The following is a 26,786-nucleotide window of genomic DNA, read 5'->3' as shown; positions in this document are numbered from 1 at the left end:
GCACCTGCAGTCCCAGCTATTCCAGAGGCTGAGGTGGGAGGATCACTTGAACCTAGGAGGCAGAGGTTGTCCTGTGAGGCGAGATTGCACCACAGCACTCCAGCCTGGGTGACAGAGTGAGATGCTGACTCAAAATAAGAACGCTCTTCTTTATCAGAACAATTCCTCTTCCTCCTTAATGCCAGGTCAGTTCTCCTCACCATGTCATGCCTTTTGTAGCTCTTACCACAGCAGTGATTACCTCTTCGTGTCTGGCTTCTTCCTGAGACTGTATCTGTCCTGCCCAGCATTGTCTCCTGCAGCACCTAAAACAGGGCTTGGCATAATAGTAGGTGCTGTGTGTGTTGTGGTGTGTGCATTCATTTGATGAATGGATAAATGAATGAATAAATGCACTGTAAATTTCAGAATGGGCAAAGGAAAGCTAGATAAGAAATATGAGAACACCACAGGGCCATCCCCCAGGACCCATCTCACCTCAGAACAATGGCAATGCAGAGGAGCGTTCCAAAGGCCAGGCTCCCTCCAGCAACCAGGAATGTGGGCAGTGGTACCGAAGAAGAATCTTGCACTAGGTTAAAAAAAAAAATGAAGATAGAAGAGAAAGAGGAGAATATGGAGAAAAAGGAACAGGAGGAGGAGAAGAAAACCACTTAGCTGGTGCTGTCAAAAGCCTCAAAGGAACCTTCCCCTCCAACCCCCCTCCCAGAAATGAAACAGCTCTGCCAACCAACAGGCCATTTAACAAGCTTAACTGTTTTTTTTGTTTGTTTCTTTTTTTTTTTTTTTTTTTGAGACTGAGTCTCGCTCTGTCGCCCAGGCTGGAGTGCAGTGGCGCAATCTCAGCTCACTGCAAGCTCCGCCTCCCGGGTTCACGCCATTCTCCCGCCTCAGCCTCTCCGAGTAGCTGGGACTACGGGCGCCCGCCACCACGCCTGGCTAATTTTTTTTTGTATTTTTAGTAGAGACAGGGTTTCACCGTGGTCTCGATCTCCTGACCTTGTGATCCGCCCGCCTCGGCCTCCCAAAGTGCTGGGATTACAAGCGTGAGCCACCGCGCCCGGCCTTGTTTGTTTGTTTCTTAACAAAGCCCACTGTAGATTCCAGGATTCCACCACTTGGCAAGAGAGACACCTCAAGCTCAGGGTTTCTGAGCGCCTGTGGCTAGCCACGGACTCCTACTCACTTTCAGAGTGGCTTTTCTGGTGGCATTCCACCTGCCCCCACAAGGCACAAAGAGGATACAATAAACGGAAGGCTTTGGGGACCTCCTTGATGGCAGTTCCTTTGAGGACAATGTCAGAGAGGACTGGATGCTTTAAATCAAGTATTTGGAAGCAGTTTTCTCCATGGGGGTGTCATCTCTTGCCTGGCCCTGCATTTGGTACTCAAGCCCCAGCCATATGAACTTCATTCAGTTCCCCAACAAGCCGTGATCTTTTTCCTCCAGGGCTCTCCACACACGTTCCCTCTTCTCTCCTGTCTGCTTTCTCTACCTTTGCTGCACCCTTTTGCTGTCTAGTCCCTACTTGGCCTTTGGATCTCAGACGAGGTGATGTCACTTCTTTGAGAACTGACCCCACTCCAAGCTGACCAAGTGCCCCTCCCAGTATTTCTCCATTTCCACCTCTAGACTGAGTTCCCTGAAGGCAGGGACCACATGTGTCTTTTTCACTGTAACACTGCCAGCTGCTTACACAGTGCCGAATACAAAGTAGGATCCCCAAAATATTTCTTTCAATGAAGGAAAGAACAATCTAGCTTTTCAAGCAGCCATGTCTTCCCACAGAAAGGCTCTTCCTACCACTGCCAGAGTCTCTGGACTGGACAGAGGGCACATCTAAACAAAACCATCTCCTTCTGCTGGGAATGCAGTCATAATTGTATGGACCCAGCATTCAGGCTCTTCTACCCAAAATGCAATCCACTGCTGATGAAGAGGCTGCCTGCCAGCCATCACTTCAGATGCCTACTGGAGTCAGGCAGTGCAGCGAGCCCAGACTGGTGAGTGGGCACTGGCTGCAAAGACAAGTTTCTCTGAGCATGTCCCATGTCTCTTGAGAGATGCAACTGTGTAATGAAAGCAGTATGCTTGGCTTGTCATTTATTAATATTTCATCATCTTTTATATTTGTTCCTTCTTTTTTTTGAAATGGAGTCTTGATCTTGTCACCCAGGCTGGAGTACAGTGGTGTGATCTCCACTCACTGCAGCCTCCGCCTCCTGGGTTCAAGCAATTCTCCTACCTCAGCCTCCCAAGTACCTGGGACAACAGGCACACGCCACCACGCCAGGCTAATTTTTGTATTTTTTGTAGAGATGAGGTTTTGCCATGTTGCCCAAGCTGGTCTCCAACTCCTGACCTTAGGTGATCCGCCCACCTCGGCCTCCCAAAGTGCTGGGATTACAGGCATGAGCCACGGCGCCCGGCCATATATTTGTTCCTTCTTTCATCCAACAAATATTCTTTGAGTGCCTATCATGTGTCTAAATGGATCTTACATCCAATCAAGGGAGACAGACAAACGAATTTTTTTTTTTTTTGAGACGGAGTCGCTCAGTGGCGCTCACTGCAACCTCCGCCTCTCAGGTTCACATTATTCTCCTGCCTCAGCCTCCTGAGGAGCTGGGACTACAGGCATCCGCCACCACGCTCGGCTAATTTTTTGTAGTTTTAGTAAAGACGGGGTTTCACCGTGTTAGCCAGGATGGTCTCAATCTCCTGACCTCGTGATCCGCCCGCCTCGGCTCCCAAATGCTGGGATTACAGGCGTGAGCCACCGCGCCCGGCCAAACACATGTTTTTTTAAAAAATTATCAGGAAAAGCCTCCCAGAGAAGGGTGCATCTGAGCAGAGACTTGAGTGATAGGAAGGAACTGGCCAAGTGGATGTCAGAGGAAGCCTATCCAGGCAGAGCACACAGCAAGCGCAAAGGCCCTGAGGTAGAGCATGTGTGGAGGAGCAAGGAGGGCAGTGTGGCTGGGGCAGAGCGAGGAAAGGGAGAATGGGGAGGCAACGTCTAAAGATAGGGGACCACATGGCTTCGCGGGGACTCCCCGTAGAAACTGGGGACATTGTCAAGACTTTGACTTTTACTCTGGTGGAGATGGTACTGAGCCAGAGAGAGCTTGGATTTGTGTTTTAAGGGATACTCTAAGTGCTGCTTGGAAAAGAGTTGGTTAGGGGTTAAGACTAGAAGTTGGTAGACCAGTTGGCAGCCCAGGAATACCTGCTGGATGAGAGGTGGCAGGGGCTGGACTGGGTGTTGGCACTGGAGATGGTGAGGAGTGGTGAACTCCTAGATATGTCTCAAAGCGCAAGCACAACGCTTGCTGAGGGACTGGACACAGGATGAGGAGTAGGGAGGAAACGTGCCCGATCCCCCGCACCTGAGCAAATGCGGTACCAGTTACTGAGATAGGGAAGATGGAGAAGAACAGATCTGGGTTGAAGAGGTGGGGAGGCGTCAGGTGTTCTTTTTTAGACATGTTAAATTTGAGAATGCTGGCGGGCACGGTGGCTCACACCTGTAATCCCAGCACTTTGGGAGACCGAGGCAGGCAGATCACCTGAGGTCGGGAGTTCGAGTCCAGCCTAACATGGAGAAACCCCGTTTCTACTAAAAATACAAAATTAGCCAGGCGTGGTGGTGCATGCCTGTAATCTCAGCTACTCGGGAGACTGAGGCAGGAGAATCGCTTGACGAGACTCTGTCTCAAAAAAAAAAAAAATTATCAGTGAGGGTGGACGAAGAGGACTGGAGGGTCTCCTCCTCCACAGCAGCTTTTGTTTTTGTTGTTGTTGTTGTTTTGTTTTTTTGACATGGAGTCTCACTCTGTGGCCCAGGCTAGAGTGCAGTGGCTCGATCTCAGCTCACTGCAAACTCCACCTCCCGGGTTCAAGCGATTCTCTTGCCTCAGCCTCCCAAGTAGCTGGGATTATAGGCACCTGCCATCACGCCCGGCTAATTTTTGTATTTTTAGTAGAGACAGGGTTTCACCATGTTGGCCAGGCTAGTCCTGAACTCCTGACCTCAGGTGATTCTCCTGCCTCGGCCTCCCAAAGTGCTGGGATTACAGTAGCGTAAGCCACTGCGCCAGGCCCACAGCAACCTTTGAACACCCAGCCTCTTGCATCCCACCCATACCATTCAAAGCCCATTTCAAATGGCACCGCCTCCATGAACTTTCTGTGACTGCTCAGCTTGATACACTCTCTCAATCTCTAAATTCCACTTTGCTTTATCTGTGCCTCCCTTTTGGCCCATCTCACATTCTGGTCTTTGTCACAGCTACCAGTTTACTCTTTGTCAGAGCCTGGACTGTAGCCTCCTTGAGAACAGGGATGGCTCTAATCCTCTCCGAGTCCCCAACCGTGCAGAGCTCAGCCGCAGGTATTTAGCAGGTCCTCCACAGGTGCACTGCACCATGGTAGGGCTTTGCACCTGGGCTGTTGTAGCAGAGGCAGCCAGCATCAGGTGCAGGCAGGAATCCACCCAGGGATGGAGAATGAGGGCAAGGACTGCCTCACAAAGCCCAAGAGTCATCAGCTGGAGCTGCTCAACCACTGAACCTCTGGAGTCTGGATTCCGTAAGTCCCACATACCTAGTCAAACACAGGACTTGTGATCTTTCTTGATTCAAATACTGGTAAGCTTTCCTGGTCTTGCAGGGATAGGGAATTAAAAGCATTGAAATCAAGGGCTCCCAAAATAAAGATTTCCCTCAACAGGTATTCCATTTCAGACTCCAATAATCTTGTTTGCAGCACATTGGTTTGTATTGTGGGCCAATTGTGAAATATCTCACTGATTTGTCCCACTTTTCTTACGGTCTCCTCATTATATCCTAGCTAACAATATCAAAGTTCAACACATAAAGTAATAAAAGAACATTTCTGGCCAGGCACAGTGGCTCATGCCTGTAATCTCAGCACTTTGGGAGGCCGAAGTGGGTGGATCACAACGTCAGGAGTTCAAGACCAGACTGGCCAACATAGTGAAACCCTGTCTCTACTAAAAATACAAAAATTAGCTGGGCATGGTGACATGCGCCTGTAATCCCAGCTACTTGGGAGGCTGAGGCAGGAGAATCGCTTGAACTTGGGAGATGGAGGTTGTGGTGAGCCGAGATTGTGCCACGGCACTCCAGCCTGGGCAACCGAGCAAGACTCTGTCTCCAACAACAACAAAAAAAAACAAAAAAACATTTCTGCGATTGATCTGTGATTGATCCTCTGATGACATGTCCAAATAAGAAAGGACTTTCTGCAGAGACAAATCTTCTGTCCCTCAGACCCTGGGAATATGAAAATACCCAGTCCTTACCTGGGAGGCTTGTCGCATTTGCAGAATCTCTGAAGAGAATATTATCATCATCTTTATTAGTAGTAAGTGCCTAAAAGAGACATTCCTCACCATCAGCCTGTTTCTGCAGATTGCACCATCATTCAGAACCAGTTCAGGAGTTACCTCCTCCTCAGAGCCCTCCTTGATTCACCCAAAGCATTCCTTTCTCCATTTCATTCATAACAGTGGAAAAATCAATAATACTATTATTTGCATTTTTTCTATCCACACCATGCCTGCTAAAGGTGGGGCTTTCTTTCCACCTGCCTCTCCACCAAAAGCTTAAGGGCACGGCACCCTGCGCAGAGAAGATGCTCGGTGGATACACTGAAGCAGCTGTTGTCCTTACAGGTCCGATGCAAGGATGCACGTACTACCGTGACTGGAATCCTGGTTCCACCACTTACAAGCTATGTCACCTTGGACAGACTTCTTTTTATTTTTTTGTTTTTTTTGTGAAATGGAGTTTCACTCTTGTCACCCAAGCTGGAGTGCAATGGCATGATCTCAGCTCACTGCAACCTCCGCCTCCCAGGTTCAAGCGATTTTCCTGCCTCAGCCTATCAAATAGCTGGGATTACAGGCATGCGCCACCACACCCGGCTAATTTTGTATTTTCAGTAGAGACAGGGTTTCTCCATGTTGGTCAGGCTGGTCTTGAACTCCCAACCTCAGGTGATCTGCCTGCCTCGGCCTCCCAAAGTGCTGGGATTACAGGTGTGAGCCCTGGCCTCAGACTTCTTAACCCATGTTAAGAAGCCCTTACAAGCACTCCCTTGTAATGTTAACATAAGGAGCCAATGAAACAGCAAATGCGAGGCTCACAGTTTAGCAGGATGTGGCCAGTCCTCAGTCGGTGTCAGTTTCCCCAGAACCCGTGTTGGGAGCACTCTAGCCCCATGGGTAAGGGCTTCACCTGCAGCTGTTCCTACATGGAACACAGATAAGGGTCAAGAGCCCCAGGCTCCTTCCCTGTGCTGCACAGCTCCAGAAGTGGCTATGCCTCCCAGCTTAGCATTTAGGGAATTGAGGGCCACAGGAGGAGACACAGTTGGATAGGAAATTGGATTACTCAAGGAATTTGTTAAGCAGCTTCAGAGGTAATCCTCTTCCCAGCAAATTATGACACCAGGAGTCCACAGGGGAAGGACACAGATAAACAGAATCCAATCTCAAGCTAAGCTGTTAGCGGTGTCCAAAAAGCTCAGAGATGAAATAGCAGCCGCTAGACGCAGAGCAGTTCTGCATGCCAGGCCAGCGCTGCTCCACTCCTTACAGTCCTGGGACAAGATAATTTCTATGATTCCCTTTCACAGAGGTTTGAAAAGCGCAGGTAACTCACCACAACCACATTTCTACTAAGTGACAGAGCTGGGATTTAAGCCAAATTCGGTCTGGCATCAGCCCACACTCCTAACCACGAGGTGCTGCAGCCCTGACCCTTTTACAAGAACAGGAGCTCACCTGCGTGGGGGCGGACACCTCGTTCTCAGCTGGAGGACTCCTGGATTCTGCAGACAGAAGAAAGGCTCGTTATTAGTGATTCATGGGCCCTGGAGTCCTGTCTCAGGGGCTTCAGCATCAGAAAAAAAAAGTTCCTCTCAATGTTATTTAAAAGAACAGCATGGGCTGGGTGCGGTGGCTCATACCTGTCATCCCAGCACTTTGGGAGGCTGGGCAGATCACCTGAGGTTGGGAGTTCGAGACCAGCCTGACCAACATGGAGAAACCCCGTCTCTACTAAAAATACAAAATTAGCCAGGTGTGCTGGCGCATGCCTGTAATCCCAGCTACTCAGGAGGCTGAGGCAGGAGAACCATTTGAACCCGGGAGGCAGAGGTTGCAGTGAGCCGAGATCATGCCATTGCACTCCAGCATGGGCAACAAGAGTGAAGATCCATCTCAAAAAAAAAAACAAAAAACAAACAAACAAAAAAAAAAAACAGCATGCTGGAAATAACCAAATATCCAACCATAAGGGACTAGCTATAGAAATTATGACATAACTACATAATGCAGAAACTTTTAAAATTTATTTTATATATATATATATATATATATATTTTTTTTTTTTTTTTCGAGATGGAGTTTCACTCTTTTGCCCAGGCTGGAGTGAAGTGGCATGATCTCGGCTCACTGCAACCTCCACCCACTGGGTTCAAGCGATTCTTCTGCCTCAGCCTCCCAAGTAGTTGGGATTATAGGCGCCCGCCACCACACCCAGCTAATTTTTGTATTTTTAGTAGAGACAGGGTTTCACCATATTGGCCAGGCTGGTCTCGAATTCCTGACCTCAGGTGATCTATCTGCTTTGGCCTCCCAAAGTGCTAGGATTACAGGAATGAGCTACCGTGCCTGGCCAATTATTATATATTTTTTGAGACAGGGTCTCGCTCCATCACCAGGCTAGAGTGCAGTGGCATGACGATGGCTCACTGTAGCTTTAACTTCTGGGCTTCAGTGATCCTCCCATCTCAGCTTCCCAAGTATCTGGGACTACAGGCATGTGCCACCATGTCTGGCCAAAAATATTTTAGAAAAACATTGAAGACATGACATAATGCTGTATGAAGAATGCAAGACAAGAAAAATTCTATGTATTTTGATTCAAACTTTCTATAGAAATATATTTTTATGATTATTTATTGTGTAATACAGTATATATCATAATACTATATATTTGCACACAGAAAGAAGAAAATGGAAAGATACACATCACCAGAGATAAGCACTATTTCAATTTCCTTCTATGCACCTTTTTGCAATAAAAAATATATAACAAACAAACATTCATCTGCCTGTATGGGTTTAGTACACATTGCAGCAGCAGGGATGTGGACCAGGCACCCTCACGGCTCCCTCCCCCTCCACGGGAACAGTGTTTCTGCGGAAACCCCAAGGCAAGAGGAGGCTAAGTATCCAAGCGAAAGCCTGGGCCTTAACCGTAACAGGCAGTGAGTGGAATGCTCTGGATTTCAAAATATTTTCTTGTCAGCTCATCATTTTTCCATCAAGAATTCTAAAATTCCACAGAATGGTTTACACAAAAATCACAAGCCTCGCTGGGCCAGGAGTAAGAAGGACTAGCAAGGAGGTGGGGAGAGGGTGACCCTGCTTCTGCGTCGGGGAAGGTTTCCAGAATTCCTGGAGTATGGCGTCACCAGTAATGGGGAAACCACACACCAGCAGCACTAGAGGAGGTATAAGAATGCATCCACTCTTCCCATTGTACAGAGGGGAAACAGAGGCCCAGAGAGGGAAAGCGACTTGTTCAAGGCCGCACAGCAAGTGCGACCTGAATTGAACCTAGAATTCATGGGAGGGACCCAGTTTCTTATTCCTTTGTGTTCTTCCCAGCCCAGCAGAGAACAGTTACACACTCATAGCCCAGGGTATCTAAAGGATGACCTGAGGGCATGGAGGTGCTAGAATGAAAGCTAAAATCAGAAGACAAAGAAGACGGGGGCAGGCTGGACTCACACCTGTAATGCCAGCACTTTGGGAGACTGAGGCTGGAGAATCCCATGAGGCCAGGAGTTTGAGACCAGCCTGGGTAACATAGTGAGACCTCGTCTCTAAAAAAAAGAAGAAAACAAGAAGATGGGGCAGCCCTAAATAGAAAATATGGCTGCCCATGGATGCTCATGCAGTTCAGCAGTTTTCCAAACCCAGCCAGAGTCAGCTTTGTCTGGAGCCTTGAAGCCTCCACATTGCTTGTTGCCTCAGAACCATGGAAATGGGACTCAGTCATTAGGGCTTTTTTTTTCTTTGAGACCAAGTCTCGCTCTGTCGCCCGGGCTGGAGTGCAGTGGCGTGATCTCAGCTCACTGCAAGCTCCGCCTCCTGGGTTCAAGCCATTCTCCTGCCTCAGCCTCCCGAGTAGCTGGGACTACAGGCGCCCGCCACCGCACCCGGCTAATTTTTTGTATTTTTAGTAGAGATGGGGTTTCACCGTGTTAGCCAGGATGGTCTCAATCTCCTGACCTGGTGATCCGCCCGCCTCAGCCTCCCAAAGTGCTGGGATTACAGGTGTGAGCCACCGCGCCCGGCTGTCATTAGGGTTTTTTAAAGGCTCCCCATACTATACTCAAGACAGATGCTTCAGGAAGAAAGTTTCTACCCTCAGTCCTGACCCCCAACACAGCCTGTGGCCCAGAGAATGCCCAGTAACCTCTGGTGGCTCAGGTTTCTGGGGTTAAATTGGGAATGAACCACAAAGCCACAGGAAGAGGGGAGGAGAGACCGTGGGACCCACAGGCTCAGCAGTGCCAGGCAGCTCCTCCATGCTGAGCAAGGGGACCCTACTTCACACCTTTCCTCGCAGCCTTTAAACCACCCAACAGACAGCTCATCACTGCTCCTCTATTCATGTAGAAACAAATAAATAAACCTCACTGAGGAGCCTCCTGAGGAGAAATGACTCACCTCCAGCTGGGTCCCAAATGCCAGCCGGGATGGTCTGTGGAGAGAAGCCTAGTGGAGACAAGTAGAGAAAAGGCTGTGTGTACATCTCCACAGTGTCTGGGTGCCAAAAGTGCCCCTCATTTTGAGGTTTCACCCTTCCTCATTTCGGGGGGGCGGGTGTGGGGGCAGTTAAAGCAGTCTTTTTGTTGTTAAGACAGGGTCTCGATCTGTTGCCCAGGATGGAGTGCAGTAGTGCAATCATAGCTCATTGCAGCCTCCAACTGCTGGGCTCAGGTGATCCTTCCACCTCAGCCTCCCACTTAGCTAGGACTACAGGTATGCACTGCTATGCCCGACTAATTTTTTTTTAACTTTTTTTTTGTAAAGACAGGGTCTCCTTAGGCTGGTCTCTATGTCCTGGGCTCAGGCAATCCTCCCCCGTCAACTTCGTAAAGTGCTGGGATTATAGGTCTGAGCCACCATACCTGACCAAGCATCCTTTCTTTTATGAAATTATGGTGATGGTAAATGCTAATAGCTATTTATCACTTACTTGTTACATTTTATGTCCTTACTTAGCAAAATTAAAAGCTGGCAAACAGCCGGGCACGGTGGCTCATGCCTGTAATCCCAGCACTTTGGGAGGCCGAGGTGGGTGGATCACCTGAGGTCAAGAGTTAAGACCAGCCTGACCAACATGGAGAAACCCCGTCTCTACTAAAAATACAAAATTAGCCGGGCATGATGGCGCATGCCTGTAATCCCAGCTACTTGGGAGGCTGATGCAAGGGAATCGCTTGAACCCAGAGATCATGCCATTGCGCTCCAGCCTAGGCAACAAGAGCGAAACTCCGTTTCAAAAAAAAAAAAAAAGCTAGCAACTTTAATTGGTCCCCAGAATTGTTTTTGAAATTTTACCGACTCGTGAAATCCCAACGTTTAGGAATTGCCCAGTTGTGCACAGGGATGTCAGGCAGGTAGGCAAGGGGAGGGTGCGGGAGGAGGGTCGTGGAGAGGGGCACGAAGAATGGAGTGCAACAGAATGGCTGACTGCTAGATGCTACTGAAATGTGGCAAGAACCCAAACCAAGGCAGAGACATTTGGCGTGATGTGCAAGCTCCTGGCTGGGTGGCTGGGTGGGTGGGGTGTCCCCTGGACAAGCAGGGCAGGGAGATCTGTGAGGGGTGTGATATGTTTGGTTTGGGTCATGCTGAGCACCTGGCACAGGAGGGAGGATCTGGCCAGAAGTCTGGGCCAAGTTGAAGACATGAATCCAAAGCTCAAGAGACAGGCTTGGCAGGAGACACGGGTGAAAGGCAGTCATGCTGGCATTTATTGCACCCTTGTCATGTGCCAGGCTCTGTGCTAATTGCTTCTCACCTCACTGAAGCCTCACAACCCAGCAAGGCTGGGGTTTGGGTTTTTTGAGGCAGGCATTATTATTCCCACTTGACAAATAAGCAAACTGAGTCTCAGTGAGGTAATTCTCCAGGGTCGTGCTAGTCAAGGGCAAGGGCAGCAACTAGACCCAATGCTGCCTGACTCCAGAGCCAGTGCTCTGCACAAAGTGGCAGGTGATGCAGTGGAAGTGGGCGGGGTCCCCAGTGGAATGTTCCAGAAAGCTGCAGAAAACAGGGCAGAGAGGGAATTCCGGGATGCCACATGGATAAGTGAACAGGGCAAAATCTCTCCAGAAATGTGTAACCAAGGCTCTTTAACCCCAGAATGTCCCACTTGGGAGTGCTGCAGAGAGGAACAAAACAAACTCCTCCAGAATGGACGGCCAAAGAGTTTTGTTTTGTTTTTGAGACGGAGTCTCGCTCTGTCGCTCAGGCTGGAGTGCAGTGGCGCAATCTCGGCTCACTGCAAGCTCTGCCTCCCGGGTTCACGCCATTCTCCTGCCTCAGCCTCTCCGAGTAGCTGGGACTACAGGCGCCCGCCACCACGCCCGGCTAATTTTTTGTATTTTTAGTAGAGACGGGCTTTCACCGTGGTCTCGATCTCCTGACCTCGTGATCCGCCCGCCTCGGCCTCCCAAAGTGCTGGGGTTACAAGCGTGAGCCACCGCGCCCGGCCTGGACGGCCAAAGAGTTTGAGAAGGTAATATGTAGCTAGAGGCACTGACCACCCAGTCCTGGCTTCAGGGCACCCCCTCATGTGCAAATGCAAACCTTTGGTATCACCTCGTCCAACAGGTGTGATTCCCATTCTTGGGGAATAGGAGAGGGAGTTAAAGGGATTATTTGTGAGGAGCAAGGAATAACCCCCTTATACCTAATGGGCTTTTCCCAGGCATTTTGCCCCACGCCCTCTTTGAAAAAGGGCTCCAGCCTGGCACAGTGGCTCATGGCTATAAATCCCAGAGCTTTGGGAGGCTGAGGCAGGAGGATCACTCAAGGCCTGTGCAACATAGGGTGACCTCATCTCTGTAAAATATTTTTTAAAAAATTAGCCGGGCATCGTGATGCATGCCTATAGTCCTAGCTACTCAGAGGCTAAGGCAGGAGTTCAAGGCTGGAGTGAGCTATGATTATGCCACTGCACTCCCGCTTGGGCAACAGAATGAGATCCCGTCTCTGAAAAAAAAAAAAAAAAAAGAAGAAAATGATTTTGTGATTCCCTCAGACTCAATGTTGATGTGACAGGGAGAACTCCCATCAGGAGAGGATAAATTCAGAACTCCCGCTTGAGAGAAAGCCGCCGACCACGCACCCTGTCCACAGGTACCAGCCTGTTTTTCCTGCCCTGCACAATTTCCATGAGCCAGTGCTGCAGGTGCTGACAGACGTGACCTGGCCTTGCTGGCCAAAGCAGGGCTAAGACAGAGTGACCCTGAGACCCCCAACTTCATACAAAAGGCTGTCCTGGGCTACAGTCTGTGTGGGGGCCAGGCCCCAGCCTCAAGTGGGCAGCACCTGCTGAAGTCCAGGCTCCAAAGCCCCCTCTATGGCATTCCACTTCCACTCCTACAGGGGCCCACCAAGGCCGGCCTCCACCTGTCCCACTCAGACCACCACCCACATACATGTGTCAGCCTCACCAAGCAGCTCCCTGCCACACTCCCCTTGCTCACAGCTCCATGCCTTTGTACACTGCCTACAATCCCCACTTTCTGTCTGGGACCCTCCTGCACATCCTTCAAGACACAATTCAATTGTCACCTCCTCCATGAAGCTTTTCCTGCTTATCTCTGAACTGCCCCAACAGAACACGGCCTTATCACACTGTGAACACCATCTATTACATATTAGATATATTACGGTGGGGCATGTGCCCTCCTCCAACCCCCTCAAGCACATACTAAAACCACCAGGAAAGCTTTCTCAAACCACCCACTCTACTTCCTCCTCCAGATTCCAATGCAGTGAGTTCACGATGGCATCCAGGATAGTGATTCTGGGATGCCCCTGGTCCCACTCTCCTCCCAAGAACCAGCATTGCCCTGTAATTGCTGATCCCCTTACAAATGCAGTATGCTTTAGCATTTCTAAAGAATGTTTTTTCATCAGACTCACAAAAACTCTCTGAAAGGAACAAGATTGGTGCTATCATCCCTACTTTACAGATGACAAGACTGAGGCTCTGAGAGCTGAACTAACTTTACCAATGTCATACAACCTGACTCCCAGGTGCTTGCCAGGACCTCTGCGTCTCCCAAAGGCCAGCACTCCCACACCTAGGCTGGGAGGCAGGTGCATCCTGTCTGTCTGGGCCTTGAGAGCTGAAGGTCCTTGGGGTGGGTAAGCTCACCCCACACGGTGATACAGTGTTTAGTACACTGATGCGTCCCTAACAGCCAAACAACTGTGGTCCATAACACACACCTCACCTAGTGTTCTAACCTTCCTCTTATTTTTCAGAACTGCCCGCCAATTTCCAACCTGAATCCCCCTCTTGCGTCAGAATCATCCAAGTTCCTCTTGCTCTGCCCTCAGCAGAGAGGGAAACAGCAGGTTTCTTTCTTGGATATATTCACCACTGGGTTTTGAAGACTTCCCCTGCCTCAAACCACACATGTATAGGGTGGAGGGCTCAAAGTCGTCCGCTCCTTATGTGAGAAGAAACCGATTGTTCTGTCTGAGCTTCCACAGAAGCTGTGTCTATGCCAAAGAAGCACACCCACCTGAGGCTGGAAAGTGGAGACCGTACCCCGTGCTGGCCAGACAGCCCCCACCACACCATCTTCCAATAGAAGGAGAGTGTCAGCAATTTAAAGAGGGACATCCACAAATGAGACCAGATTCAGGGGAAGGGGGCCAGAAAGGTGAAGAATTCACAGACCATCTCATGTAACAGCCTGGGAAGAGGAGCCCAAGCAGATGCAGGTCTTGGAACTCCAAAAGAATTCAGAGAGAGCAGACTAGGAAATTTGTCATCGGTTATCCGATGAGAACAGAGCAAGGGCCAGTGAGGCCAGAGTTAGGTTCACATAAGAAAGAATTTTCTATTTGAATAGATATTTCTCCAAAGATAAATGAATGGCCAAGAAGCACATGAAAAGATGCTCAGCCTGGGTGTGGTGGCTCACGCCTGTAAACCCAGTACTTTGGGAGGCATACATGGGCAGATCACTTGAGGTCAGGAGTTCGAGAGCAGCCTCGCCAACATGGCAAAACCCCATCTCTGCTAAAAATACAAAAATTAGCTGGATGTGGTGGTGCATGCCAATCTCAACTACTCGGGAGGCTGAGGCACGAGAATCACTTGAACCCCAGGAGGTGGAGGTTGCAGTGAGCCAAGATCGCCCCACTGCACTCCAGACTGGGTGACAGGGTGAGACTGTCTCAAAAAAAAAAAAAAAGACATTAATCATTCGGGAAATGCAAATCAAAACCACAGTGAGATAACACTTCATATCCATAAGGAGGACTATTGCAGCAAAATGAAAAATAACAAGTGTTGGCAAGGATGTGGAGAAACTGGAACCCTTACACACTCTGGTGTAAGTGTAAAATGGTGCAGCCACTGTGGAAAACGGCACAGCATTTCCATGAAAATTTAAAAATAGAATTACCATATGATGCCACAATTATAATTCTGAGTATATACACAAAAGAACTGAAAGCAGGAATCTAAACAGATATTTTACACCCGTGTTCATAGCAGCATTATGCACAACAACCAAAATGGGGAAGCAAACCCAGTGTCCCCTGACGAATGAATCAACAAAATGTGGTATTTCTACACAATGGAATATTATTCAGCCTTAAAAAGGGAGGAAAGTCTGACACATGTTATACCACATGAATAAACCTTGAGGACATTATGCTAAGTGAAATAAGTCAGTCACCAAAGGACAAATACTCTCTGATTCCACTTATTTGAAGTACCTAGAGTGCAGCCTGGGCAACATGGTGAAACCTTGTCTCTCCAAAAAATACAAAAATTAGCCAGGCATGGTGGTGCACACCTGTAGTCCCAGCTACCTGGGAGACTGAGGTGGGAGGACTGCTTGAGCCCGGGAGGTCAAGGCTGCAGTGAGCATGATCACGCGCCACTGCACCCCAGCCTGGGTGACAGAGGAAGAACCTATCTCAAAAAAAAAAAAAAAAAAAAGAAAAAGAAAAGAAAAGAAAGAAAGAAAGAAGGACAGAGGGCCAGGCGCAGTGGCTCATGCCTGTAATCGCAGCATTTTGGGAGACCAAGGTGGACGGATCACCTGAGGTCAGGAGCTCAAGACTGGCCTGGCCAACATGGTGAAACCCCGTCTCTACTAAAAATACAAAAATTAGCCAGGCGTGGTGGCAGGCGCCTGTAATCCCAGCTACTCAGGAGGCTGAGGCTGGAGAACTGCTTGAACCCGGGAGGCAGAGGTTGCAGTGAGCCAAGGTCATGGCAGTGCACTCCAGCCCTGGGTGGGTGACAGAGTAAGACTCCGTCTCAAAAAAAAAAAGAGAGAAAGAAAGAAAGAGACAAAGGAAGGCAGGCAGGTAGGCAGGCATGCAAGCAAGCAAGCAAATGCAGTACTAGAGTAGTCAAACTCATAGAAAAAGCAAGTAGACTGGTGGTTGTCACGAGCTGGGGAAAGGAGTGGGTGAAAGGAGAGTTACTGTTTAACAGATTCTGAGTTTCAGTTTTACAAGATGAAAAAAGTCCTGGAGAAGTAAAGTGGTGATGGTTGCACAACAATACTTAATGCCACAGAGCTGTGCACTTAAAAATAATATAAATGGGCAGGGCACAGTGGCTCACGCCTGTAATCCCAGCACTTTGGGAGGCTGAGGTGGGTGAATCACCTGAGGTCAGGGGTTCAAGACCAGCTTGACCAATATGGTAAAACCCCATCTCCACTAAAAATACAAAAATTAGCCAGGCATGGGGGCGGGCACCTGTAGTCCCAGCTACTCGGGAGGCTGAGATAGGAGAATTGCTTGAACCCAGGAGGCAGAGGTTGCATTGGGCTGACATCACGCCACTGCACTGTAGCCTGGGCGACAGAGCGAGACTCCGTCTCAAAAAATAATAATAATAATAATAATGTAAATGGTAAATCTTATGTACATTTTACAATTTGAAAATTTTTAGAAGAAACTTTATAAAAAAAACAAGATCGCTTTTAAGCTGCTTGTCACAAGCTTTAAGCTGCTTGTGACTATCTGAACTAAGTGGTTGGAATAAAAGGTAAAATAGTGGTCAGCCTATATTTGGAATTCCTATTCCTCTGCACGATGTTAGAGCTGATTTTTCCCCCCTTAAAAAGGCCCCCAAAGCCATACTGATGCTCAGCATTCAGATAAATGAGTGTGTTTGGCTCAAAGTATACACTAATCAAAGAAAACCATGGACAGGTCAATACAATCTACCCTGAAGGATGCACTGATTTATTAAAATGGTCTCCCTAAGTAAGATATAGTAGTTAGACCCCACTCCTTGTCCAGGTCTGAGCAGGAAAAAACCTTTTGAAGAGAGGGCCCAATAGAAAGCTGCCTCCTGTCCTTGATGAACGGGGAAAGTGCCAACAAAGACGGAAGACTGCACTTGATATTATTGCATCCAACTAGGATTACACTCTAAGCCCCAGAATACTCCTCCAGCTCTCTCCAGGACAGGAAAGACAAGGGACAAGGACCCCGTAGTACAAAGCCAGCCAGGAGGAAGAGTCATCACCCCACACCATCCAATCTGGGGGAAGAATGTGCAGCCCATAGATAAAAGCCTTCTCTCCCTGGGGCCAGGGCTGGGAGAAAGTGGCAGGGGTAGGGATGGGACTGATGTCAATTCTACCTTTTCCTTTTTATCCATACTTACTCAAATAAATGGGTATCTTATTCTTTTTTTTTTTTCCTAACTGCCAAGTAATTAAGAATGATTAATTTGGTTCAGCTACGCCACAGGGCTAGAAACATTTGACCCCAAAGTGGGCCATGAAGCCATTCTACAACAAAAACGCTGGGAACAATAAAACAGATTGCTACAAGCGGTAGTAAGCTCTCTGTCTCTGGAAGCATTTAAGCAGAGGCTGGCTGACCACTCTGTGGGTTGCGGTCAGGGAGATTCCTGCATTCTAGGTCTGCTAAATTCTAACCTTTCATAGCAGGGTGTTGATAGATAATGTCTCAAGTGGTTTTATCAGGAAAAAAAAAGCCATATAAGCTTGTTGTTTAGAGGTAAGGAGGGCACGAACAGAGGAACTAGAAACAGAAAGAGTCAAGCAGCTTCCTTAGAAAGCAGGACTAGAAATGGAAGGCATGGGACAAGGGACCACTGCTCAGAGTTATAAGCTGTTTATTACTTCTTTGCCTCGTGCATGTATTAATTTGATTAAAATTTTAAAAGTTTAGGCCAGGCATGGTGGCTCACGCCTGTAATCCCAGCATTTTGGGAGGGCGAGGCGGGTGGATCACGAGGTCGAGAGTTCAAGACCAGCCTGGCCAACACAGTGAAACCCCGTCTCTACTAAAAAAAAAAAAAATTAACCGGGCTTGGTGGTGTGCACCTGTAGTCCCAGCTACTCAGGAGGCTGAGGCAGGAGAATGGCATGAACCCAAGAGGCAGAGCTTGCAGTGAGCCAAGATCGTGCCACTGCACTCCAGCCTGGGCGACAGAGTGAGACTCCATCTAAAAAAAAAAAAGAAATTTAAAGTTTAGTCAGGTGCAGTGGCTCACACCAGTAATCCCAGCACTTTGGGAGTCTGAGGCTGGTGGATCGCTTGAGGCCGGGAGTTCAAGACCAGCCTGGGCAACATGGTGAAACCCTGTCTCTACAAAACATTTTTAAAAAATTAGCATTGTGGCACATGCCTGTGGTCCCAGCTACTTAGGAGGCTGAGGCGGGAGGATTGCTTGAACCCAGGAGGCAGAAGTTGCAGTGAGCTGTGAGTGCACTGCTGTACTCCATCCTGGATAACGAGGAGAAACCCTGTCTCCAAAAAAACAAAAAAAAATTTAAGCTTAAAAAAATTTCCGACCGGGCACAGTGGTTCATGCCTATAATCCCAGCACTTTGGGAGGCTGATGCAGGCGGATCACAAGGTCAGGAGATTGAGACCATCCTGGCTAACACAGTGAAACCCCGTCTCTACTAAAAAATAGAAAAAATTAGCTGGGCGTGGTGGCGGGTGCCTGTAGTCCTGGCTGCTCCACAGGCTGAGGCAGGAGAATGGCATGAACCTGGAAGGCGGAGCTTGCAGTGAGCCAAGATCATGCCACTGCACTCCAGCCTGGGCGACAGAGCGAGACTCCGTCTCAAAACAAACAAAGAAAACAACAACAAATTTCCATGGAGTTTTAAAATATATATATTAATTAGGCAGTTACTAAATAATAAGTTTCCAAAAGTAATTGACAACATGGGGAATATTACATTTATGTATATACACACACACATATATGTACCTAGAAAAAGGAAAGCAGCATACCAACATGTTCTCACTGGTTTTCTCTAGGAAGTAAAAATACTGGTGACAATTATTCTTCATATTTTTCTGGAATTTTTCATGCTCTAATTTCAACAATCCCCAAATGGCAATTATTACTACCTTTAACATTTGAAAAAAATAAAAAGCCCTAGACTAAATACGGCTAACTTCTCTGCAGTGCATCCCTCCAGCTGTGGTGGGATCCCTACCCGCCTGCCCTGAGTCTGGGCTGGCAGCTGAGGATGAGAAGCCACAGGGAGAACCCAGGGCCTCGGCCACCAGCCAGCACCATCGTCAGACATGTGACCGAGGCCACCTCACACCATCCCAATCTGATGGCAGCTGCATTCCTGATTAAGGCAAGACCAGCAGAAGAGCTGCCTAACTGACTGTATTTTTGAAATTTCAAGCAGATAAATGATTGTCATTCTTAAGCCACTAGTCGTTTGTTTTGAGATGGAGTTTCATTCTTGTCGCCCAGGCTGGAGTGCAATGGCGCGATTTCGGCTCACTACAACCTCCGCCTCCTGGGTTCAAGAGATTCTCCTGCCTCAGCCTCCTGAGTAGCTGGAATTACAGGCACCTGCCACCATGTTCAGCTAATTTTTTGTATTTTTCATAGAGACAGGGTTTCACCATGTTGGCCAGGCTTATCTCAGGCAATCCACCCGCCTCGGCCTCCCAAAGTGCTGGGATTACAGGTGTGAGCTACCACACCTGGCCTAAGCCGCTAGTTTTGAGGTGACTTGTCACATAGCAATGGATACCTGATGCAGTGACAGTTGAAACATCCCTTCCTTCCTCAGTGCCCACCGCAGTACCTGTCCAAGGCGTGCCCATGGCCTCCGGGCTCCACTCGCTCCACTCGCCTTGCCCGAACTCCTCCTGGGCACGAAGCTGCACCACGTGCCTCAGGCCGCTCCAGGCGTCGTAGATGACACAGTGATGCTGGAGGTCCTTGACCTGAGGGCGGGGGCACAGTGACTCTGGGGAGGGGTCCAGGATGGTGCTCGGCAGGCAGCACCCCAGTGGGTTGGTGCCTTGGCCATCCCTGTGCTTCAGCTGGGAGAGGCCTCTAGAGGCTCCCACCACCCCAGAGGCTCTGCTAGAGAGGGGGTTGCCCTCAGGGGCCACAGAAGCTGAAGCAGAAAGTCCCTGCCCCACCCATGCACTATAGAATCCTGCAAGCCACAACCCTTGGCATGTCCACAGCCCAGATCTCTTCCCACATTGCTCTCCTCACAGACAAGCCTGGGAAGAGGAGACTGGCCTGGCATTATCCTTTTCATTTAATAAATGATATACCACCAAGGCTCAGAAAGCTTAAAACATTTATCCAAAGCAACGAAGGTAGCCAATTGTGAAGCAGGAACTAGAGCCTATGGTTTTCTTTTTAAGTACCCTTTCGATGTTTTTTTTTTTGACATGGAGTCTAATTCTGTCGCCCAGGCTGGGGTGCAGTGGTGTGATCTCTGCTCACCGCAACCTCCACCTCCCGGATTCAAGGGGATACAGGCGTGCGCCACCACACCCAGCTAATTTTTTGTAATTTTAGTAGAGACGGTATTTCACCATGTTGGCCAAGATGGTCTCGAACTCCTGACCTCAAGTGATCCGCCCACCTTGGCCTCCCAAAGGGCTGGGATTACAGGCGTGAGCCACCACGACTGGCCTCTAGTACCCTTTCTACTACACCTAAGCATCTAGGGGCACCTCTCTGACCAGAAGTAAAACATAAATTTACCATCCATGTTGTGAATGTCTTTGACCGTTCAGCCCGATATCTGAGCTCAAACCGTAGTCTGTAGAAAGATGAGTTCCAGGAGCGGGGGTCTTGCCAGGTGACACTGAGCCAGCGGGGGTTTCTGACCACGGCAGTGACTGTGATGTTGGCAGGCGGATCAGGCCGCACTGTGGGAAAAGGGAGCATGGCTCCTATGCAGCAGCAAATATAGTGTAGAGAAGCCCATGTAGGCTGAGATCCCAGCAGGCAGGGCCCCACCCAGCCCCGTTCACTCCCCATGCACAGCTCCACAAGGGCCTGCTTTATCATTGCCACACCTCCCAGCAAGCAACGCCCAAAAGGCACCAACTCACCAAACCCCTCAACCACCCCTTCCCTGCCACTCTGAGAAGTCGATAAGGAGTATTAAATCAAAAGAGAAGGAAACTGCTGGGGAGGGGGAAGAGCTTACGTACAGATTCCACAACCCTGAAAAGTTTGAGTTTTGCTGAACTTGCTCCCGACGCTACTGGCGACGCACATGGACACTATGTAGAAAGAGCTGTCTCCCTCCGGGACTGCCAACTGGCAGGAGAACTTCTGGGACTCCTGGGAATACTGGCACGGCTCCTGGAAGTCTTCGGCCGGACTGTTCTGACTGTTAGACACAAAACAAGGGCAGGGCTCGCCTGTCAGTTTCGCACAGACTCAAGAAGGGAGAGAAGGGGGAAGTGGAATCCCGGGGTTTGAATCCCAGCTCCAGACTTATGAGCCCTGTACCTCTAAGTCTCCTTTTCTCATTTGAAAATAGGAATATTAATACTACTTACCTAGTAGGGGTTAAGTTTTTGTTTTGTTTTGTTTTGTTTTGTGATAGAGTCTCACTGTGTCGCCCAGGCTGGAGTGCAGTGGCGCAACCTCGGCTAACTGCAACCTCCGCCTCCCTCCCAGGTTCAAGAGATTCTCCTGCCTCAGCCTCCCGAGCGTGCCCAGCAAATTTTTGTATTTTTAATAGAGATGGGGGTTTCACCATGTTGCCCAGGCTGGTCTCGAACTGCTGACCTCAGGTGATCTGCCCGCCTCAGCCTCCCAAAGTGCTGGGATTACAGGCATGAGCCATCACACCTGGCTGGTTCTGTTAAGACTGAGAAATAAAGGCCGGGCGCGGTGGCTCATGCCTGTAATCCCAACACTTTGGGAGGCCAAGGCGGGTGGATCATGAGGTCAGGAGATCGAGACCATCCTGGCTAACATGGTGAAACCCCGTCTCTACTAAAAATACAAAAAAATTAGCTGGGCGTGGTGGCAGGCGCCTGTAGTCCCAGCTACTCCGGAGGCTGAGGCAGGAGAATGGCATGAACCCAGGAGGCAGAGCTTGCAGTGAGCCAAGATCGCGCCACTGCACTCCAGTCTGGGCGACAGAGCAAGACTCTGTCTCAAAAAAAAAAAAAAAAAAAAAAAAAAAAAGACTGAGAAATAAGGCCGGGCGCGGTGGCTCACGCCTGTAATTCCAGCACTTTGGGAGGGCAACGCGGGCAGATCATGAGGTCAGGAGTTCGAGACCAGCCTAGCCAATATGGTGAAACCGTCTCTACTAAAAATATTAAAAAAAAAAAAAAATTAGCCTGGCGTGGTGGCGCATGCCTGTAGTCCCAGTTACTCAGGAGGCTGAAGCAGAAGAATCACTTGAACCCAGGAGGCAGAGGTTGAAGTGAGCAGAGATTGTGCCACTGCACTCCAGCCTGGGCGACAGAGACTCCATCTCAAAAAAAAAAAAAAAAAAAAAAGTGAGCAATAAATGTAAAATCTAGAGATGAGGAAACTAGCTGGATTTATAAATATATAAAAACATGTAGCCTAGCACCTGGCACGAGGGGTGAGGGGAGCTAGGCTGGAGGGCTCAGCTAGTCACTCAGGCATTGGTCGGCTGGCCAGCTCTGGTCTCCCACTGGGCCTGTGTTCTTGGCACTGTAGGGGATGTAGAAATGAATCAAGAGAGACCCCACCCTGCCTTCAAGGCACTAACAAAAAAGATCTGTCCTCAGATGACTAGACACCCAGCAGAAATGCCACTCCAGAGACACAAAAAGTGCTAGAGGGGTTCTGGCAGGTGAGTCCAGAAAAGAATTCTGGGTGACTGAAGACATTCCAGGTGAGTCAGCCACCATCCCACCTGGCCTGGAAACCTGAGGCTTCACCCTCTTATGACACATATGGGCATGTGAGGCCACGTCAACCACTCACCCTTCGGCTGGGGTGACGAGTCTGCCACCTCTGACTTGGGTTCGAACCCTGGGCTCCTGCTGAGTCCAGCACATGGGACAAACCCAACCTTTCCAGGCTGAGTTAAAGCCCCTTTCCTCCTTCCCCCAACACCACCCAGGCTTCCACCCAGCCAGGAAGGCAGGGTCACCGACTGCTTTACGTGTGTGCCTAGGTGGGGTCAGAGGGCTGGGGCTCAGTCTTGTTGGCCTGCTTCCTCCCACTGCCCCAGCACTGCGCCTGGTCCAAGGCAGAGGCTGAGCTCACCCATGCCTGTGGAAGAAGGAGGGAGCAGTGATGCAGTTGGGCAGGGGTGTGAAAGCAGACACACAAGAGAAAAAGCAGAGCTCCCAGTAATCCCTTTCCAGGGACCTGTCTCTCCCAGGCCCTGCAGTGGCCTGAGGTCTGGGTGGGGCCTCAGTGGGGGGCTGGGGCCCCTGAGGCTCTCGAAGCCACTTCCCCTGCTCTTTCCTCACTTCAAAGGTGCCCAGTGGCCATGCTGACTCTTCAAAGCAGCTGGAAGCAAAGGCACGAGGCTGCTGAGGAGAAGGACGAGCACTGTACTCTCTCCCACTCCCGCTGTCAACATGGAAAGTATTCCAGTCAAGCCAGGCACGGTGGCTCACGCCTGTAATCCCAGCACTTTGGGAGGCCGAGACAGGTGGATCACCCTAGGTCAGGAGTTCGAGACCAGCCCGGCTAACATGGTGAAACCTCATCTCTACTAAAAATACAAAGATTAGCCGGGCGTGGTGGCGTGCGCCTGTAATCCCAGCTACTCAGGAGGCTGAGGCAGGAGAATCACTTGAGCCCAGGAGGCGGAGATTGCAGTGGGCCGAGATCCTGCCACTGCACTGCAGCCTGGGCAACAGAGCGAAACTCCATCTCAAAAAAAAAAAAAAAAGTATTTCAGTTGAGGTGTCAGAAATGACAGACCTTTCCACAGGCTGGCCTGGGAAGCTGCCAGCCACCGTCTCTATCCTGCCTAATCCTATCTATGGTACAAGCCTTTGAGTTACAAACAAGGCGTATCCTTCGCTGGGCTGTGAAGCTATCCAGGCTTGGGGCATGAGCTGACAGTGCTAATGGCAGCTGCATCATTCACAGATGGGTAATCTGCACTTTTCATCATAGAGGACAGAACAAAAATATGACTGCCAGGCGGCCCAGTAACTCTATGGAAACAGACCCAAGTGAGAGTCGAACCACCCTGTTGAAGTCACTGCTCTGGCTTTCTGATACAGTAGTCCTGCCTTATCCGAGGTTTTGCTTTCCAAGATTTCGGCTACCTGTGGTCAACTGTGGTCCAAAAATATTAAATGGAAAATTCCAGAAATAAGCACTTCAGAAATTTTAAACTGCCCACTGTTCTGAGAAGTGTGATGAGATTTCACGCCGTCCCGCCCAGTACGTGAATCATCACTTTGTTCAGCATTCCTGCGCTGTAAAAGCTACCCATCACTCGTCCTGACATCCAACGCCATCATCATGGCTCGGTGACCCAGAGTCACCCAAAACAGGTGATCCTCCTTCTAACACATGGTCAGAAAGTCCTAGTAGCCTAACACTGAGTCACAATGCCTACATCATTCACCTCACTTCATCCCATCATGCAGGCATTTCACAACCTCACATCATCACAAGAAGGGTAAGTACAGTAATAAGACATTTTGAGAAAAAGAGAGACCACATTCACATAACTGTTATTACAGTATATTGTTATCATTGTTCTATGCTATTTTTAGTTATTGTTAACCTCTTACTGCACCTGATTTATAAATTAAACTATCATAAGTACATATCTATAGAAAAACATAGTATATATAAGGTTCAGCACCATTTGCGATTTCAGGCATCCACTAGGGGTCTTGGAATGTGTCCTCCTTGCCCTGTATTCTGATGACTGACAGCTCAACTGTAAACCTCTGGACTAGGGAGACTGTGGCTCTGGGATGGAGACCGGCAAAACTGCAGAGGCAGATTTGTTTTCAGCATCTTCCATCTCCTCTACATCCATGCCTGAACCCATCCCAGGCCTTCCCACATTAAGCCCTCTTCTGGTGATGATGCAGGGCCCCCAGGCAGGCGTGACTTCTCGCCCCACGGCCCCAAGCTCCCTCTCCCCCGCCCATCACCGCTTTCTCTCTCGTGCCTTTATCATGGAAATAGCCTGATATGCCCACAAGGGCCCAGACACTGATAATGGTCTGACTGTGCTACCCCCTCCCAGGGACATTTGCATGTTTTTCAGAGCAACGCCCATAATCTTCGGACTTTGAATGAAATCAGACAGCCTGGGATTGAATTCCCAGCAGAGCCACTTACTAGCTAAGTGACCCAAACCTGTTAATCAGTCTCTGGGCCTCAGTCTCTCCATCTGTTAAGTGAGGAAAATAACGCCCACTTCCCATAGCTGTTGTGATAACCAAGCTCAAGTGAATAGGACAAGGTTCCAAGCACAAGCACAGTGCCTAGCTCGGGGGGCAGTCAAATGTAAATCTCAGTTCCCTCTCATCTCCTCTTCCTCAGCCTGAGGGAATTAATTCCTAACGATAACGTTTTGAAATCACGGGAACCAGCCCCTCTCTGGGGGGCCTCAGGAAGGAGGGAGCCAACATGCACACAGCTCAGCCCAAGATACTTACAACTTCCTCACCAACAGCACAGCCTTGGTCGTCAGGGATGGGGTGCTCCGAGGACCCCACTCACAAACAACATTGCTGAGGGGGCTCTTCCGGAAGCAGGAGAGCTGGGGCTCCTCAGGGGGAACTGAAAGGAAAGCATTGCAGGTGTGAGCAGGCGGGCGGGGATCCTGGGGCACACCTGACCTCGCAGGCAGGGCAGCCTCCCTTGAGGGGAGCACGTGGCTAGGCCCCTCAGCCCTAGCCCTGGAGCCAGTCAGGACCCTGGCCACATTCAGCCACACATGAGTGGAATCGCAGTTGGGAAATCAAAGGACACCAAAGTCCTCCTGTCAGTCTGGGACACGGATCCGGGAGAGGGGAAGGGAAGAACCTCAGGGCCAACTTGTCTGAAGAGGAGAGAGGATGATCGAAAAAAAGGGCTTTGGAGTCACACAGACCTGGCTGTGCGGCCTTGGGCAAGTCCTAGCCGCTCTTCAGTTTCCTCATGTATAAAATAAACTGATGATAATGTAATGATGATGGAAATGATGATAAGCCTGCTTTCCCTGACAAGGCTGCTGAAGGATTACAAGAGATACAAAGAAGAAAGTGCCTTGGCATAGGGCTCGGCACATAGGGCACTGGTTCCAGGAAGTCTTTATCTAGGTATGAGGGAGCTAAGAACTTGCTAATTCTAAAAAAATAAGAATAGCTCATGTGAGAGCTTAGGATGTGCTATGCAGACTTTTTAGCAGCATACGTGTGTGATATACACACATACACACACACATACGCAAATTCACATACACCCCCTTTGCAACAACTCTAAGGTAAGATAATAAAATTAACCTTATTTTGCCAAAGATGAAACTGAAGGGCGGAGAAGTTAAGCTGTATGTGAAGGAGCACGATTCAAACCCAGGCTGCCTGACTCCGGGCCCCAGGCTATTCACCAGTTCACCAGAAGTCCTAACTCCCAAAGCCAATGTTCCCCACCAGTCAGACACTCCCACCCAGCAGCAGTCTTTGCTGGCATCTGGATGGCAGACGTTGGTGGGCCTTCCCCAAAATTCTTGCGCCAAGGAAATGGCGGGAGTTTGAAGGCTCAGACAGGGACAGTCTGGAATGCACAGAGCCTCATTTCTTACAGGACTATCTCCGGGAGCTCTGAGGCACAACTCACCATCCACCAGCAAGTGCACAGTCCCAGCTGGGCGGCCGGCCCGGTAGCATGAATAGTTTCCAGAGTCGTGGAGCTGCACCGACCTCAGCAGCAGCCTCCTTCCCATGCCAGCCCATCTGCTGGGGTGGGAGCCTGCAGCCGGCTTCCTGAGCACCCAGTGAACAGTGGCATTGTCTTCCGGCTCTACTCCTGGGCAGGTCAGAGTCACACTGTCTCCTGGAAGACTGGTCAGCACACCTCTCACCACCTCTGGAGAAGGGAGAAGACACTCAGTGAGCCCATAGCCACTGAAGAAGGGGGCTTCGTTCTAGTCTGAGGAAGCCACGAGAGGCCGCAGTGATAATCATGAAGTGGCCCAGGCTACCGTCACCTCTGCCAGGATT

At 49.5% G+C, this 26,786-nt stretch overlaps 1 protein-coding gene across 7 annotated transcripts in view; it reads right to left on the bottom strand.

The window, feature by feature from the left end:
- The window catches only part of IL6R (interleukin 6 receptor), a 62,277-nt gene that overhangs the window by 12,661 nt on the left and 22,830 nt on the right, over nt 1–26,786 (bottom strand). The window contains exons 2-10 of one of the 7 annotated variants that reach the window (XM_063626506.1): nt 26,404–26,652; nt 25,242–25,365; nt 20,811–20,992; nt 20,356–20,522; nt 19,433–19,574; nt 6,813–6,859; nt 5,328–5,397; nt 1,187–1,285; nt 478–571 (exon numbers count right to left, since the gene is read on the bottom strand). In XM_063626506.1, the coding sequence (XP_063482576.1) occupies nt 478–571; nt 1,187–1,285; nt 5,328–5,397; nt 6,813–6,859; nt 19,433–19,574; nt 20,356–20,522; nt 20,811–20,992; nt 25,242–25,365; nt 26,404–26,652 (1,174 nt within the window). Of the gene's footprint in view, nt 1–477; nt 572–1,186; nt 1,286–5,327; nt 5,398–6,812; nt 6,860–8,830; nt 8,924–9,773; nt 9,822–16,039; nt 18,117–19,432; nt 19,575–20,355; nt 20,523–20,810; nt 20,993–25,241; nt 25,366–26,403; nt 26,653–26,786 lie in introns of those variants that run through there. The other 6 variants (XM_063626508.1, XM_063626507.1, XM_063626509.1 and 3 more) reach the window with 6 other exon arrangements.

The sequence above is a fragment of the Symphalangus syndactylus genome, chromosome 12 (genome assembly GCF_028878055.3).
Source record: "Symphalangus syndactylus isolate Jambi chromosome 12, NHGRI_mSymSyn1-v2.1_pri, whole genome shotgun sequence".
In the NCBI taxonomy this organism is placed as follows: domain Eukaryota; kingdom Metazoa; phylum Chordata; class Mammalia; order Primates; family Hylobatidae; genus Symphalangus; species Symphalangus syndactylus.
The sequence above is the reverse complement of the archived record's forward strand: the minus strand, read 5'-3'. Positions and strand labels throughout refer to the sequence as shown.